This window comes from Columba livia, chromosome 1, assembly GCF_036013475.1.
Source record: "Columba livia isolate bColLiv1 breed racing homer chromosome 1, bColLiv1.pat.W.v2, whole genome shotgun sequence".
NCBI classification, from domain to species: Eukaryota; Metazoa; Chordata; class Aves; order Columbiformes; family Columbidae; genus Columba; species Columba livia.
In genome coordinates this window covers 73,190,252-73,207,246 of record NC_088602.1, presented here as the reverse complement: position 1 = coordinate 73,207,246, position 16,995 = coordinate 73,190,252, and the positions used below count along the sequence as shown (strand labels likewise).

General features: G+C 48.4%; 1 protein-coding gene across 2 annotated transcripts in view; it reads right to left on the bottom strand.

Moving 5' to 3' along the window:
* Window positions 1–508: 508 nt before the first annotated feature.
* Window positions 509–16,995, bottom strand: part of COL8A1 (collagen type VIII alpha 1 chain) — a 96,085-nt gene continuing 79,598 nt past the window's right edge. For both annotated transcript variants that reach the window (XM_065062470.1, XM_065062478.1), the window contains 2 exons: window positions 6,365–6,680; window positions 509–4,049 (listed from right to left, as the gene is read on the bottom strand). In XM_065062470.1, the coding sequence (XP_064918542.1) occupies window positions 2,149–4,049; window positions 6,365–6,677 (2,214 nt within the window). In that variant the 5' untranslated portion in view covers window positions 6,678–6,680 and the 3' untranslated portion in view covers window positions 509–2,148. The remainder of the gene's footprint in view (window positions 4,050–6,364; window positions 6,681–16,995) is intronic.

The following is a 16,995-nucleotide window of genomic DNA, read 5'->3' as shown; positions in this document are numbered from 1 at the left end:
CCACCACCCTGTGGGGGAAGAACTTTTCCTAATGTCCAACCTAAACCTCTCCTGGCACATCTTCCTGACATTCCCCTGGGTTCTGTCATTGGTCACCAGAGAGAAGAGATCAGCGCCTGCCCCTCTTTCTCCCCTTGTGAGGAAGCTGTAGCTGCCATTGGGTCTCCCCTCAGTCTCCTCTTCTCCAGGCTGAACAAACCCAGTGACTTTAGCCGCTCCTCATATGGCTTCCTCTCCAAACCCTTGTACCCCTGTAAACCCCCCTTGTTGCGCTGCACCCCTAGATGGGCTCACGCTGAGCATCCCTCGCATCCCGTGGGAGCCCCTCGCTCAGTGCGTTCCCCCCAGCCCCAGCTGAGCTCTCCCAGTACGTGTGATGCCAGGGCAGCATGTTCCCCCAGTATCTTGTGGCAGGTTTTACCAGTAATGGGAACTAAAGAAAAGGATAGGTCGTCGTCTTTTTTTGTCTTATCAGGCTGTCAGTGGTTTGAGAGTCCTCGGGTTCTAATACATTAATTCAGTGGGTTTTTTTAATATATTTAATAAGATATTTTTTTCAAATCAGTACAAAAATTTTAAATACAAAATTATTTGCTTTTGACATATCTCATATATTCTAGGAACATACCGAAGTCACCAATGCCTGGTAAACTGTCCGTCCGTTCCTGCCACCGTTCCATAAAATTTCTGAGATAAAGCACCACATTATATCACTGGAGTCCTTAGTCAATGTTAGACTGCATTAAACTCTGCATTTAAATAATGGTAATGCCAGTTAAATCCAATCTTAGTTCTGCATGAAAAATCTAGTTCATTTTTGAATCAAAAGCGGTAGCGTTAGCTAAAGACACTGAAGAAGTGATGAGCATTTAACTCTTTCAACTAGCATAACAGTGTGTGGTGTGCAGCACTGTACAGGGAACCACAGCAAAGTACACTGCTCTTTGGAAACGAATACTTCTGAGGCGAGATTAGCACCATTGGTGAGCTGGCAGCTCTTGCAGAGAGTTGCTTTCCTCACGTACAGAAAAGATCGAGGCCTGCAGGTTCTCCTTGACAATCGGTAACATATGAATAACGATTGGAAATCAGCTTTTATATGAAATGAAGTTCTCAGATAAATTTGCAAGATCAGTATTGCTGGTAAAGTTATTGGTTAACCTCAAACAACAAATTAGTTAATTAGCAAACAGAGCTATTTCTGCTTTGCCTAGTAAACTGATTTAACTTTTGCTGAGTGGCAGAAGTGTCTCTTCTGACAAGACAAACAGATGTGAATTCTTAGCACCAGCACAGAAATCCAAGCGAATTTATACCACCCTGCTATGTGTTGGCCAAGATGTCTCAATCATGTGGCACAAAGCAAACGGGGAACCCTTCATTTTTGTCTCTGATCTACCTCATCTACTTTGACCATGCAAATGAAGATGGAGACTTTGCGAGTGCTGTGGCATTTGGAGGTGAACCCAGTGCCTGCTGGAGTCAGTGGTGACATTCTGGGTCCAGTGACAGCTGGAGAAGGCTCGTGGGGAATAGTTTGACCACCAGTGCTCTTTCATAAATAAATTGTTCAGGAAAAAACACTCCTGCAGGGATATTTTATGTGGGAGGTAAGGAAATAAAGGCCTTCTAGCTAAGAGAACCTTTGCTTGTCAGGCAGACCTGCTGTCAAAAAAAAAAAAGAAAAAATAACCCACTCAAACAAATAAAAAGCCACTCAAATTTTTCCATGTAATTTGAGACTGACGTACTCTGGTTTAAGTCACTGGTTTTCATCTCATAACTGATCTATGCAACAGGAGTGAGTGATGTACACTGATTTGAACTTTAGTACTGAATTATTGTGAATGAAATTAAGTAAGCATGGCGTCACAGAAATATATAATGTACAGCTAATATGTCCCCTCAGGTGCAAAACAGCTGTTTATGAACCTGATGCACATCTTTAGATATGTTCTCTGCATCTTTTTTTTTTATATAACTAGCTGTGCATAATGTTAAACTTTGTTTTTTTTTTTTTTTTTTGGTACAAGATGGTCTGAAATGGTCATAAAATGCATCTTTCATGGTATAAAAGTTTGAAGCAGAGGTTTTGATTTTGTGTGCATATGTGTGTGTGTGTGTGTGTGTGTGTGTCTGGTTTTTGTTTTACATGGGATACAATAAATATCCTGAAAAAGACGAATGAACGTACTGCCCGGCATAGAGTCCTGCCGCCTGCTCAGATGGCATTTGGACGTAAACCTTGTCTCCGTGCATCAGCTGGACAACGGCGCTGCCCGAAGCCTGGTCCAGGAAGCCCTTCTTGTACTCATCGTAGGTGTACATCAGCGGCTCGTTGTTCTTGAACAACGCCACCCAGACGCTGGCCCCTTTGCAGTGGACGTGGTAGGCGAAGTAGTAGACGCCGGGGATCTCGCAGGTGAAGATCCCCGTCTGGGGGTTGTAGTTCTGCCGGCCATTGTAGAGGAGCTTGTCAAACTTCACAGGCACCCCGACCCGGGGGAAGGGGGTGAGGAGCTCTGCTGTGAATGCGGGCATCTCGTAGACAGCGGCGCCAGCCTTGCCTTTCTTGTAGCCGTACGGGGGCTTGAGGCCCTCGATCCCTGGCGCGACCTCAGGCAGGTACTGTCCCACGGCAGGCGGAGTGGGTGGGATGATGACTGGGGGACCGGGGGGCCCGGGGGGGCCAGGCGGCCCCTGAAGGCCTGGCTGGCCAGGGGGACCAAGTGCCCCAGGCTTCCCCGGGGGTCCCTGCAGCCCCGCAACGCCGGGTTTGCCCACGCCAGGGAAGCCAGGGGGTCCAGGCAGGCCAGGCTCCCCCTTCGCCCCCGGCAGGCCTGGGGGGCCGATGGGACCACTGGGTCCTGCGATGCCTGGGATGCCCGAGGGGCCCTGAAGCCCCTGGGCGCCGGGGAGCCCTGGCTCACCCTTTGGCCCCACGAGCCCTGGGACGCCTGGCAGCCCCGGCAAGCCCTTGTGCCCGGCTTCCCCTTTGGGCCCTGTGGGGCCTGGCAGCCCCCGCAGCCCGGGGGCCCCCACTTCCCCAGGAAAGCCTGGCTTCCCTGGAAACCCCTGCAGGCCAGGTTCACCTTTGGGGCCGACCGGCCCCGGTGGCCCCACAGCGCCACCCTCTCCTTTGGGTCCCGGGAAACCAGCAGCCCCCGGGGGGCCCATGATGCCCGGCAGTCCCGGCTGACCTGGCTCCCCCGGCGGCCCCCCCATGCCTGGCGGCCCTGCGTGCCCCTTCTCCCCCTTCGGTCCCAGAGGGCCCGGCGGACCACCCACTCCACGCTCACCTTTGGGCCCGGGGAAGCCTGGCTTCCCAACCCCAGGGAGGCCGGGGGGCCCTGGCAAGCCTGGCAGGCCCTGCTCCCCTTTGCCGCCCGGGAAGCCTGGCTGGCCAGGGACGCCATCCTGGCCGGGTTTGCCGATGCCGGGGGGGCCGGGAGGCCCTTGGATCCCAGGAGGACCCGGGGGCCCCTGCAGTCCCAGCTCTCCTGGGGGTCCGGGTTTGCCCAGGGGTCCCTGCGGGCCAGGGAAGCCAACCATGCCCGGCTTGCCAACCCCTGGCAGCCCCACGGGGCCAGGGGGACCGGGCAGTCCAGGCGGACCCTTCAGCCCTGGCAAACCTGGGATCCCGACACCCTTATCCCCTTTTGGCCCTGGGATCCCGGGGGGTCCAGGGGGCCCCTTCATCCCGGGTTCGCCCTTCGGCCCCGGCTGTCCCTGCAGCCCCGGAGCACCCGCTTTTCCTATGCCAGGAAGCCCATGAGGCCCTGGTGGACCTTGTGGTCCGGGTATCCCCATGGGCCCGATCTCCCCCTTTGGCCCCATCTCGCCTCTTGGCCCCGGGGGCCCCATGACCCCTGGTTTCCCTGGCATTCCTGGCAAACCTGGCTTCCCAATTCCTGGATATCCTTGCGGGCCGGGTTTCCCTTTGGCTCCTGGCACACCGTGACCTGGTAATCCGGGTGGCCCTGGTGGCCCTCTTGGTCCAGGCTCACCGGGGGGACCTTGCTCACCCCTAAGACTGCGCACGGGCATTTCTGAGTTGGGAAGAAAAGAAAAAGGAAAAAAAGGGGAAGGGGAGAGACAAAGGGTAATTGCAGTCGCATCCTTCAAGAAACACAAAGGCGGTTTTGAATTGAATTTGCTTGTTATGATGCCTCTTGGTTTTGTGGTATGTGGAGAGGCAGGGCTGGCCAGTGAGTTATAGGTTGGTGTTTAGAACAAAGAGGATATTCCTGCTGTTTTCCATACCCCAAACTTTGCACTTTACTAGTATTTTCTACCCCTACAATCTTAAGCAGTGAAATCTGACTTTTGTCCCATATTGCTGTCGACTGATCTACTTTTAAGAGTTTTTGCGGGACACGGAAGCTGCTCAGGGTTCTTATGCTGTGGGAAGAGTTCTGGCATAAAAGTGCTTCTGTTGGAGAGACTTACATGAATGAGCAAGATCAATTAAAAAAGATTGAATCAGTAAGAAGCTTGTACGTAGGCATGATTGCATTTTCACCAAGATTTTGGTTTCCATTAAGATATTACCGGAAAACTACAGCCTCATCCAGCATTGCTAAGCTCCCACAGGTTTTTGGCATAGTCACGTCTAGTTAGAGCTCTTCTAAACACTTCGCAAAGTGTTTTTATTGTCCAAGCCCACATTTTTGTGTATGTGACCACTTAGCATTGCAGGTCAGGGTGAGCGAGTTGCTGCACGGAAGCGGTTGTGCTGGGGTTGGTTGCCTTTCATGCTGCAGGCTTTTTGTGTGAAGTGGAAAGTCTGCTTCTCTCCAGCTCTACAATGGATAAAGAAGCAAGGGGCTTGGGGGAAAGGGAGAGGCAAGAGAATTAACTGTTCTTTGGGAGGCAGAAACCCTCCCTCTCTGCACATGTTGTGTTTTATGCACGTAGAAAACCGCTGTTGCTCACAGGATGGGTTGGTTTTACTACAGCCAGTCATGCTTGTTCAGACACTCCAAAAATAGGCCCTGAAATCTTCCATTTCCCTCTGAAGCCAGTGAAGGCTGTGGTTACGCTGAGCCCTCAAAAAGACAGAGTTAACCATCGTGTCTGAAGTCGCACAGATGCTCACTGTCCCCATAAGGATTTTATGATACTGTGTGTTCCTGGTTGCCCTCTGTATTTTGGACATTTTTTGTTGTTTTGTTGTTTTCTTAAATATACTAATAGTGTCCCAATTTTCTTTACTGAATACTGGAAGTGCTCGCATGTGCAGACTCACGCAGTAATGCCCGGTATCTTCAGTGCCTCTGTTACTCCCCCAAATAACCTACAGAAAGAGGACTGCCGAGTCAGAAGAACAATTGTATGTTTTTATCTTCAAACTTCTAAATCACAGGGTCTGGACAAATCCAGACAAAACCATGATGTTTCTGTAAATTCAAATCTGAGAGCTCTTTTTTCATGTCAGTTGCTGCAGTGGGAGCACCTCCAAGCAGGACCGTGGCCCGTTTACCTGGACCATCATTTGAAACCCCATCAGAGGGTTTTCTGCAGACAGGTGGGTTACAAGATTTCTCCCAGCCTTGAATGAGCACCCAAACAAGTGTGGGGCCAGCCTGGGTGCTGGAGGACTGGTCACAGGCAGGGCTGCTCAGAGGCTGTGCTGCAGCCTGGAGGATTACTGTGGCCTTGCTATGGTGACCTCAAGCTGCCCCATAGTTTATGTGAGCCCATCTCGTCCACCTGTGGCTAGGTACCAACCTGGCCAGACCTTGTGGCACCTGGGTGCTCTGCCCAGCCTGTAGCAGCCTGTTCTCCATCTTCTGCCCCTTTGCTCTCCTCTGGTGAGACCTCACCTGAAGCTCTGCATCCAACTCAGGAGCCCTCAGTACAGAAAAGACATGGACAAGTTGGAGAGGGTCCAGAGGAGGACACAAAAATGATCAGAGGGCTGGAACAGTTCTGCTGTGAGGACAGGCTGAGAGAGTTGGGGTTGTTCAGCCTGAAGAAGGCTCCAAGGAGACTTTATTGTGGCCTTTCAATACTTTAAAGGGGCCTATAAGAAAGATGGGGACAGACTTTTAGCATGGCCTGTTGTGACAGGACAAGGGGTAATGGTTTTAAACCCAAAGGAGGGGAGATTCAAACTAGATCTGAGGAAATGAGGGTGGTGAAACAGTGGCACAGGTTGCCCAAAGAGATGGTAGATGCCCCATCCCTGGAGACATTCCAGGCCAGGCTGGATGGGGCTCTGAGCAACCTGATCTAGTTGCAGAGGTCCCTCCTCATTGCAGCATCCCTGCTCATTGAAAGTTCCTTCCAACCAATTCTATGATTCAGTTCCCCCCGGGCAGATGGTGCTGTGAGGCACCCAGACAGGATGTGCCAGGCCTACCTTTCTCTTTCTTGGGAGCCATGTCCTTGCCGAGCAGAGGCATCTGCGGGACCTCCTTCATGTACTGAGGCAGATGGGGGTACTCTTTGCCATACTGCATGTGGGGAACCTCCTTGCCCATGTGCTGCATTGGGATGCCTTCCTTGCCCAGTGGTATGTGAGGTACTTGTTGTCCGAGGGGCTGGTACTGGGGCACCTGGGGTGGCAGCTGCTTGATCCCATAGTAGACGCCGCCTTGAGCAGACCTCACCAGCTCTAGGTAAATGGTGACAGTCACTGCCAGCAGCTGCACAGGGAAGAACAGCATGGCCATCACCTGTGAAAAACACAAAAAACCCCACAGTTGGTAGAAAATACTGTTTTCAGGTTTTTGTGTGTGTCATGCATCTCCCATTGAGGCTGACCTGCTCTCATTTTCTGTGGCAAACTGGACCTAAACCTCTGCAAACTGGTTATGGCTTGTGTGTTGCCCTGGGGACATTCTGCAGCCAGCCTGTATCTGGTTTGTTGGAGGCCCTTATTCCAATATTACTGTTGTAATAAATGTCGTTATATGCATTTACTTTTATGCTGCCCCACACATCCCGAGCAGTGCCCTGTGTGGTTTATCCATGTGGGGACCTGCTCCCTCCCATCCCCAGGCTGGAATTTGCTGCTTTCTCACCTCTGTCAGTGGCACAACACAAGGCTTGGGGAGCTCTGCTGTGAGCTCCGGCACAGGGGGAGGGCAGGGAGGGATGCATGGGCATCTCTTATACACTTTCTGCCCAAGGAAGCTAAATTATCAATGCCCCTTGTGCTGTGCTTTCCATAGCAATGAAAGCTCAGTTTCTGCAGCTGAAATCTGTGCCTAGAATGGTGCCCCAGATCTGCAAATTCCAGGGGTTCTCCATTTCTGTTGCAGCTCCTTGCCAGCTTGCCTCCTGAGCTGGGCTCCAAGCATCCCAGCCTTCACCCAGAAGAAGACAGCCGTCCGTCTAGGGGCCGTCTAGCCCAACACTGCCTCTGGGCAGCATCAGCCAACCTACCCCTTTCTCCAGAGATGCTCAACTGTTTACTAAAGGTCTCCTCTGTTGCAGACCCTGTTCCCTCCCCAGGCAGGCCATCCCAGCACCTCACCACCCCTGCTAATGCGACAGAACAGTGTTTTGTTTTGTTTTTCTTTCTTCCTTATCAGAATATAAGGTTGGGACTTGTCACATCTGCTGTTGGCTTTCCTTTCTGCAGTAAGGAAATTAGTACGGACATTACTAACAGGTGAGCTGCAAATTGGGAACTCCCTAAACAAGTGCAAATCTGGGGGCAGCCTGAGGTAACAAGGAGACTCTCTGTGTGTTCCAGTACTTTGCAGTGTGTCCCAAAACAAACCCCAGTAGGCAAGTCCTGCTCTTTTCAAATGCACATGGTAATTGCCAGGCTTGATGGCTGTCCCCTTGTCCCTGCTTTTCCACAAAGCAAAGACACCTTGCATACAACCTGGACACCTGGAAAAGCCCCCACCACACACATGCCAGCAGAGTTGTGCCAAACCCCTCATCAGGACTCACTCCCAGCAGCTGCTGGTCCCCATTGAGCCCAGGTGTGATGAAGGTGGCCTGAGGAGGCAGCAAGGGCTTTGTGCTTCCTGCTTATTTTCTTGTCCTCCCCCTCATAGCCTGGGTCAACAAAGAGGACAAAGAAGCCCCTTGGTCTGTGACAAAGGGACTCAGCACCATGCCCCCTGTGCCTTGGGAGGGGTCTTTTGCAGGGAGAACTTTTCCTCTTTTCCCTGCTGTGGCTGTTTCCTGATGAAGTCCAGCTGCTTTCTGGGATGCAGCCCTGGCTCCCCGGTGCAGGGTGATTCTGCAGTGTGTGGTAGGACCCTGAGGAGAAACTTGTTTACTTTGAGGGTGCCAGAGCACTGGAACAGGCTGCCCAGAGAGGCTGTGGAGTCTCCTTCTCCGGAGACATTCAAAACCTGCCTGGACATATACCTGTGTGATCTGCTCCAGGTGAACCTGCTTTAGCAGGTTCCTTCCAGAGGTCCCTCCCAACATTAACCATTCTGTGACCCAAATTGCTTTTTGGGGCAGCACGACCTGATGTGGGCTGAGACATGTCCTTGCAGGGGCTATATGGAGACCTGGCTTTGGGCAGGTGAGGCCACCATGGGGAGTGCGAGAGGTGGGTAGGATTAGAGGGAGGAAATGTATTTATGGAGGAGAGGGCAGCAAGCAGCTCTGCTTGCCTCCTCTAACCCTGCATAGTGTACAGTATGCCTCCAAAATGGGCCTCAAAATAACGTGGGAGGGTGGGACTTTGCAACACATCTGTGAGTGGCTCGTGCCCAGTGGTCTGGAGGTGTGAGGAGGCTGCAGGGTGGCTGTGGGGCTCACCAGACTCTGGGACTGGGTTGGTGGCCCCACAGGCATCCAGCCCTGGAGTCATGGTGCATGGTTTCCCTGATTGTTGCTGTGAGCTTGGCTCGAGCAGCAGGTGGGCTGGCAGGGACCATCCCAGAGAAACTGCTGCTCTCTCTGCTCTGTGCTGTGGTGAAAGTTATTGACCAGGTGGTAACATTGGGTGTCAGTGTTTATGTTTTACTCCTGCTCAAAGTTCTCCATTGACTTTGTGTTAGCAAAGCACCTGGAGAAACACTTGCTGCTCTTTTCAAACATTTCTCCTTCATTTTGTTCTATGAGCCTATAATTTTGTTCCATGAGATTTAATCTGTCAATGGATATTAGTGTATCATCATTACTGAAGCTATAAGTGGAGGCTAAATCAGAACTGTTGAATTAAAACAAGCAGCAGAAGGTTAATATTTTAAATAAGGATCTTAAATATCCAAACAAACTACAGAAAAGATGGAGCTATGTGTTAACAGCAAAACAAATCATTTAAGAAAACGAAATATTAGTGAATAAACACTAGATGGAGTATATGTTTCACTGCGGAGTTTCTACAGTCACTTTCTCTCCCAGGAATTTAAGGTCTTGGATGTAACCAGCTGCCATGTGGCAAAGAAAACCAGAGCCAAGATGTACAGGAGTTTTTGAGTGTAGCTAAAGCCCAAGCACTGTCGGTCATCCTTGTTCAGCAAAACATTTCAGCAAACGCTTCTCCAGTGAGTTTAACGTGGCTCTTAGCCCATGGCTGGCTGCTTTGCTGTGAGATAGAGGATTGTGGCCTTAAAACCTGGTATTTCTGCTTAAAGCTCAGTGGCACTGGACTGTGAGGACAGCCTGTGCGTGGTCAGCTGGGACATGGTAACTTCTTATTCTGCTGCAGCTTCATCTGGGTTCATGGACCCTGACTGACCTTTTTCTGGGATGGTGGGGTATCCCTATTCTTGTCTCTGTGCTTTCTGTTCCTTTCAGTACCATGACTGTCTGCAGCTTTGGCTCTTTGTAGCCAGGTAGGGTAACACCTGCCTCACATTAGAGGGAAAATCCCAGTTTCTGGAAAACTTATAGCTTTTTGTGCATCTCTCCCAAATGAAGTGTTGTCTGTGTGAAGAGAGAAAGGCAGTGAAATCTTTTTTTTTTTTTTTTTTAATATACATATATATATATATATATATAGGATGATTTAGAACTGTCATTGAAACCTACAAGTATGAAGGGCAGGGTGGATTTTGAAGAATAAGGTTATTAAACTAGCTTCTTGGCTACTTTGTTGTTCTGGTGGCCAGTTTTGGGGGTTTGTTTTGTTAAGATAATTTCAGTGGAATAAGTGGAGAGAGAAATAGGTAAAATTCCTTTGGATGTGATTTTTCTCCTTGTTTTTATTACAAAACATGGGCTTTGTGTGCCGGTGGGAGCTATTTGCAACAACTGAAAAGAAGTTCCTATTAGGAGACACCAGCCTGCCCTTAGCCGAGGGTGAACTCAGGCTCCCACTGCTGGAGCTGAGCTCCCTGGGCCCTGCCAAGCCTCACACAAGGCACCCGTGGTGTAACAGGGGTGACCACGCAGCACACGAGATGTTTTTGTGTCCGCACATGGAAATTTTGAGGGAGATCAGGCAAGACTTCTAGAGATAGGAAGGCTCCAGAAAACGAGGTGATCTCACTCCATCTGTGTTTCCCTTAGTGTTTTTTGACTCATCATATCCAAAACAGTGTAGCCTGGAAATGACAGATTGCTTCTGGTCTATTGATTTTGGCCGGGGCTGGTGCCTGTGACCAGCTGAGGTGGAAGGTGGCTGTCTATTTACTGAACAACCTCAGGCTGGATAGGACTTTGGCTGACGTCTTTGTGGAGGAGGTCAGAGCCTCCTCGGTGGCCTCATGTGAGCTGTCTGGGTCTTGGGAGCTGCCACAGGTACCTGAGAAGTGGCTCATGTTTGGCGCTGGCCGTGCGGCTCGTCTCTCCCCTGCTCCCAAAGGAAGGAGGGATCAGACAAAATTAGTCTTGATGAGAAATGTGGTGAAGTCGTGTATGTGACTGCTACTGCTCCCTGCATGCTTCTAGTGGGTCCAGCTGGATTATCACTATCAGATACTGTTGCTGTAAGGTGAGCCTGCCCTGAAACATGAGGACTGACTGCGATAGTCCTTCAGTGTTGCAGCTCATTGCCTGTCTCATCCTATTATAAAAAGTTACTTATGTATTAAGAAGAGAGAAGTTTAAGGTCTTTTCTTCTGCCCTGCAGTTTGTTTCTGAACGCCTGAGTGCACAGTTCTAGTTGTTTGAAGACCTCACTAGGAAACCACCAGGATTTTAAAAGCTACTGAAATCTTGCTCTTGGTTTTCAAATGTAGTGTATAGATCCTAAATGTCAGATAGGTCCTCCAGAGTTTGTGAATAGCAAAAGGAGATGTTCACAGCAGTGACAAGACTTACTTAAGGAAATTACTGGAGTGAGGAGAGAAAATCTGTGCTGAAGATACAGCCAAAGTGTAAGGCTTCACACACCCTTCACCCAAATCCCAGCAATTTAGGGATTATCTTCAAACACATTCATTTAATGGAATCCAATGTGCTTTCAAAGGTGCCCATAAGTGAAGCAGTAAACTGGCTTTGGAATGGGATTTTTCTGGGTTTCTGTCAGAAAGCAATGGGAACGTGTCTACAGATTTATGGCAGACCAAAGCTTTACCTGGATTGTTCGAATGTCTGAGAGCAGATGGAGTAGATGCTACTGCGCCTTCATACTGTGTGATGTGTCATTTTTGCACCAGCCTTTCAGATTAAGACACAGTAAACTTTTTGGGCACCACAATATGAAAAGGATATAAAGCTACTGGAGAGTGTCCAGATGAGGGCCACTAGGTTGGTGAAGGCTTTAGAGGGGAAGCCAAAAGAGGAGCAGGTCAAGTCACTTGGTTTGTTCACAGAATCACAGAATGTTAGGGATTAGAAGGGACCTCAAAAGATCATATAGTCCAGTTCCCCTGCCGGAGCAGGAACACCTAGGTGAGATTACACAGGAATGTGTCCAGGTGGGTTTTGAATGTCTCTAGAGAAGGAGACTCCACAACCTCCCTGAGCAGCCTGTTCCAGTGTTCTGGCACCCTCACCGTGAAGAAGTTTCTTCTCATATTTAAGTGGAACCTTCTGTGTTCCAGTTTGCACCCGTTACCCCTTGTGCTATCATTGGTTGTCACTGAGAAGAGCCTGGCTCCATCCTCATGACACTCACCCTTTACATATTTATGAACATTAATGGGGTCACCCCTCAGTCTCTTCCAAGCTAGAGACCCAGGTCCCTCAGCCTTTCCTCATAAGGGAGATGCTCCACTCCCTTAATCATCTTCGTGGCTCTGCGCTGGACTCTCTCCAGCAGTTCCCTGTCCTTCTGGGACTGAGGGGCCCAGAACTGGACACAATATTCCAGATGTGGTCTCACCAGGGCAGAGTAGAGGGGAAGGAGAACCTCTCTCGATCTGCTAACCACCCCCTTGTAATACACCCCAGGATGCCATTGGCCTTCTTGGCCACAAGGGCACAGTGCTGGCTCATGGTCATCCTGCCGTCCACCAGGACCCCCAGATCTCTTTCCCCTACACTGCTCTCTAACAGGTCATTCCCCGACTTATACTGGTGCCTGGGATTGTTCCTGCCGAGATGCAAGACTCTTGTGGGTCCCTTCCAACTCAGGACATTCTATGATTCTAAAATTTTGATTCACCTAGGGTGGAGCAAGCCTAGGAACATTATCCTAAACCACAGTGTTCAGCTGCTTGTGTGTGAACACATGTGGCTAGCTCTGTGGGTGAGAGAGAGTCCTTGAAAAAACATACTTTTACAAGCAAAGCTCAAGTGAGAAAATTTCTCAATAATATCTTTGGTAGAGCTGTTCTCCTGAGAAAACTAGAAAGGACCTTCCTCTGGCTATTTGCATTTGTCAGTAGAAACTGGAAACAAAACAAAATGTACCAGCAGTCATAATTCTTAAATTGGTGTGAAGAAATAATGGTTCGTTTAACCTAATTATATAAAGAATGTATGGAAAGAGTGATGCCCGTCCATGTGGGACTTGAAATCATAGTTGATCATGCAAAGTGTGGAAGCCAGACCTTGATTTATCAGCTCTTACAGGGAAGTGATCACTCTGCAACCAATTTTGGGGTTAAATGAAATTTGCCCATGTCTTAGATGCTGACCCCAAGACTAGCCCTGTGGGCTTAATTTAGCACATATTGCTTTTGAACTGCTGTATTTCCCTGAAGAGGCATAAAGCATGAGCAGATTTCAGTGACCTGAACTCTTCTGCCCTGGAGTCCCTTCCATGGGGGTGCACAAAACTGCAAGGGACCCCTTCCCCACTGTGCTGAGGGGATGGACTTGCTAGCGCTCAGGTTTCTACATGGAAAATCACTGCTGCAAAACTAATGAAATGAAAATTCAAGTGACTCTGGAGATTTTGTGCCCAGAAGAGGGTTTCCAAAAATTATTTGATGCTAAAAAGCTGAATGCTCCAGCATGTTTTTGACTTGAGATCAAAAGCGGTCAAGAATATGGCAGCTTTTGGAGTAACCTTAATAATGGATCATATTCCCAAGTGTCTACAATGGTGTAGCCAGGGATGGCTCTGCTCTTGGGGTGGGGGGGTCCAATCCCACAGGAACATTATAAACTTCACTAAAGTCCCTCTTTGTCATGTAGAGATGTGTGGGGATGGCAAAATGCCATGGAAATGGCAGATAAGGTGCTGCCATGTGTAAGGAGTAACACCACTGGGCTGCAGGGAGCTGGTGGGTTGGATGCACAGGTGTCCTCCATGGGGAGCTCCCTGGCTGCCCCCCAGCTCACGGGCAGAGCTACATGGCAGCTCACGCTAAGTCAAAGAAGGGCTTGTATCAGAAAGCTACAAAGTCTTTGCAAAGCAATAACCATTTTTTTTTTCCTGCTTTTGGTTTTATTGTTACTTTGGTAACAAATAACCTGTACTGTTCCTGTTTTGTACAATATGGTTCCCTTAAACCGCTGGGTTATACATGCAAGTATGTGCCCACCCCATACATATTTTTGTTAAGGTCCCCACCACCTGAAGTGCATTAGATTAATCTCTGGGTGTATAAGTTTCTTTTCTGTTAGCCAGCTACCTGTCTTCTAAGAAATGTTAGCACTTTCTTCACAGAAAGGGTTGTCAGGCATTGGAACAGGCTGCCCAGGAAAGTGGTTGATCCACCATTCCTGGAGATGTTTAAGAGACATGTAGATGAGGTGCTTAGGGCCATGGTATAGAGGTGGATTTGGCAGTGTTAGGTTAATGGTTGGACTCAATGATCTTAAAAATCTTTTCCAGCCAAAATGATTCTACGATTCTATGAAAATTAGAAGAGCAGTTATCAAGGCCTTAGTTTCTGTAGTGGCCCAGCATCAATTAATAGTTGGGGTGACTTCAACTGAGGGATGTCTTTATATGTGAGAAGTCAAGTAAATGCTGGTTTTCATTCCCAGCAGCAGTGCTGTGATGTGTAGGTGACTTGAGCAGTGATCTTTAGAGCACATTGTCCTCCACAGTTTTCAAACCATGTTTTCAAAAGTTAATCTTAGCCAAAATTAATCTCTGAATCATTGAACTCCTTTAAGGACTAACTTGTAAGTTGGTGAGTACTTACTGAAGGGGTCTGAGGATACCCTGTACTGCACAGAGACTGACTTTTACTGGGAATTTTATTTTCAGGCGCAGGAAAAACCAACCACCTTTTGCTTGCCAAATGATTTGGTATTTGCTCAGATCTTAGGGTGCCATTTAATGTACATATCACTACTTGAATATAAAGCACTCTTCTGCTTTTCTGTACCAAACAAAGTTTTAGGTCATTTGGACAGATGTTTTTGAATTTGCAATTGAACTAATTAACCTCAGTTTGGGGGGTTTAGTTTTGAAAGATCAGTCATACTCCACATAAAACTAGGGAGAGAAGGCAACCAAATGCAACTTGGCACGAATTTCCTCTGAAAGCTAACCAGTTTCCTAACACAAATTAAGACTAGTTACACTGATTTAATCTTATTTTCAGCAGTAAAGAGCAGAACATTGTGAGTGCAGTCCCTCTGACAGGGTTCAGCCTTGTCATTGGGAGGAGATATATGGTCCATGCCAGACTTCAGCCCAAGCAAGTTTGGGGTCTCACATCATTTTACTTTTAACAGTGCCTACAGCTTCATCAAAGGTGATACCTGTTTGCTGAGTCGACAAAGAGTTTACATTGCTAAAGGGTCTCTAAGGCCTGTGTATTCAGTATGGAGGAAAGTAGGATTTATGGTAAATATAATCCTGCCTTCTTGCCTCTTGTGAAACTCTCTCACAGAGATCAGGTTTATTATTATTATTTTTTCCTTCGCTCCTTTTCACTGTCCCCTCCAAGGAAGCAAAGTTGTGTTGAGTGTCTGTGTTCAGTTTAGATTACCAAGAAACAGCTATTGTTCAGTATGTTAAAAATAAATTAAATCATATTTTGCTCAAGGTCTAACAACTGTGTCTGATTATCATGTGGTATTTACTAAATCTAAGACAGTCATAACAAGGATTGTCATAATAAACATTTTAAAATGCACACATACATAAACCTGCTGCTAATGGGGAATATTCAACATGTGGCGGATGCCTATTTCTATTTTTTAATTCAAAATGGTGTCTACAGTTATTTTCTTAGAGAAGTGTGAAAGCATCTCAATAAGTGGCTTCATCTTAAAAACTGATAATCATCTATAAGCTATCTTTGGCTTCAGTGGTAATTATACGATCTTTTCTTGCAATGCCTGGGGAGATCTCTGCTTATCCATTTGTAAATACATTTCCAAAGACAAAGCAACTGCCTCTGCTCCAATCTTTTGCAAATACATTCATGCATGTACTCAGTCTGGATGGTCACCCAGCTCTCTGTATGAAAATGATACCCTTGGACTTGCCCTATTTTGTACTTCCAGAGTATATTTGCATGTATGCCGGTATCTACTTATGTACGAAAATAGTTGTCTATGTGCAGGTATTTATGTGTGCGAAGGTGTGAAAATATGCATGCTGGGACTGGAAGCAGCCATGATGAGAAGGAAAAATTAGGGCATGCAGATGTAATTATGTTGACTTTAGTCAATGTCCCAATGCCCAGTCTGCTGTGAGCTATGTGGGCCTGGGTAGGCATCTCCATCTCTCCCTGAAAATCTGGGCATGATTAGGTTGACATCTCCACAATCCCCGACTCCCAGGCACAAAGCTCTGCTGACCCAACTCAAACACGGAGCTCACTATCTACGATGGTGTTCAGATGCCCGGCACTAGCAATTGATTTCCAGCGGAGCTGGTCTCTTGCTTGCTTGTCTTTGAGGATCTGGCCCAGAAGCTCTTGGCTGTAAAATGCCTGAAAGCAACTTGCTGTCAGGCAGCAGGGAGCCGTGACAAGGATCAACAAGCCGGGCATCACCAGCTGGGTGACCACGGTCACCAAGGATGCAGCTCTCTCGCGTGGTGGTGTGTATGTGTTTGCACAAATCACTGTCTGACCTCGGGGTGGAGAGGAAGGACCGACGTAGGGGAATGTTTGCAGAAAAGCATGCGACTTTAATTATGGGATTAGAATTAATTATAGGTAGGATTTAGCAAATACCTGCCTTTGAATACATTTTCCTGTTCTCTGCCATACGGCATGTGCTTGAATCCTCTGCCTAATGCTCTCTTCTGGGCAGTTTGCCTGCAGTCTTGGTGGTAGGCAGCTTTGATGGAGATACTTAAGTGACTGCCACTAGCTGCCCATTCAGTGATTGGCTGCACGAGGCACGGAAACCCGGACCCGATAGCGTGGAACACACAAAGCGATCAAAGCGTTGAGCTGCCTCCCTGCTTATCGGCACGAAATCACCCTCCTGGCGCAGAGCCTGGGACTGGCAGCCAATGCATCCAAGCACTGACTGTTTGTTCAACATGGGAACCGAACCAAGGTCTTCTCCTCTGAAGCAGTGGTGTGGCTGGGCACTGCAGAACAGGCTCTTTGTGGGGCACAGGCACTGGTGCCATCTGAGGAATTTGGGAATTTGCCTTATCAGATGTAATGGGTTTGCTGTTTGCAGCCCACAGGCAATGAGGCTGGTTTTCGTGGAAGTGCTCTTGTAGGCAACTGACTGTCTCCTGTGGGTGTTGTTAGTCTGGGGATTGTTTTGATAAAAACTCTTCACATCTACTGCCAGTCCCTGACCCCA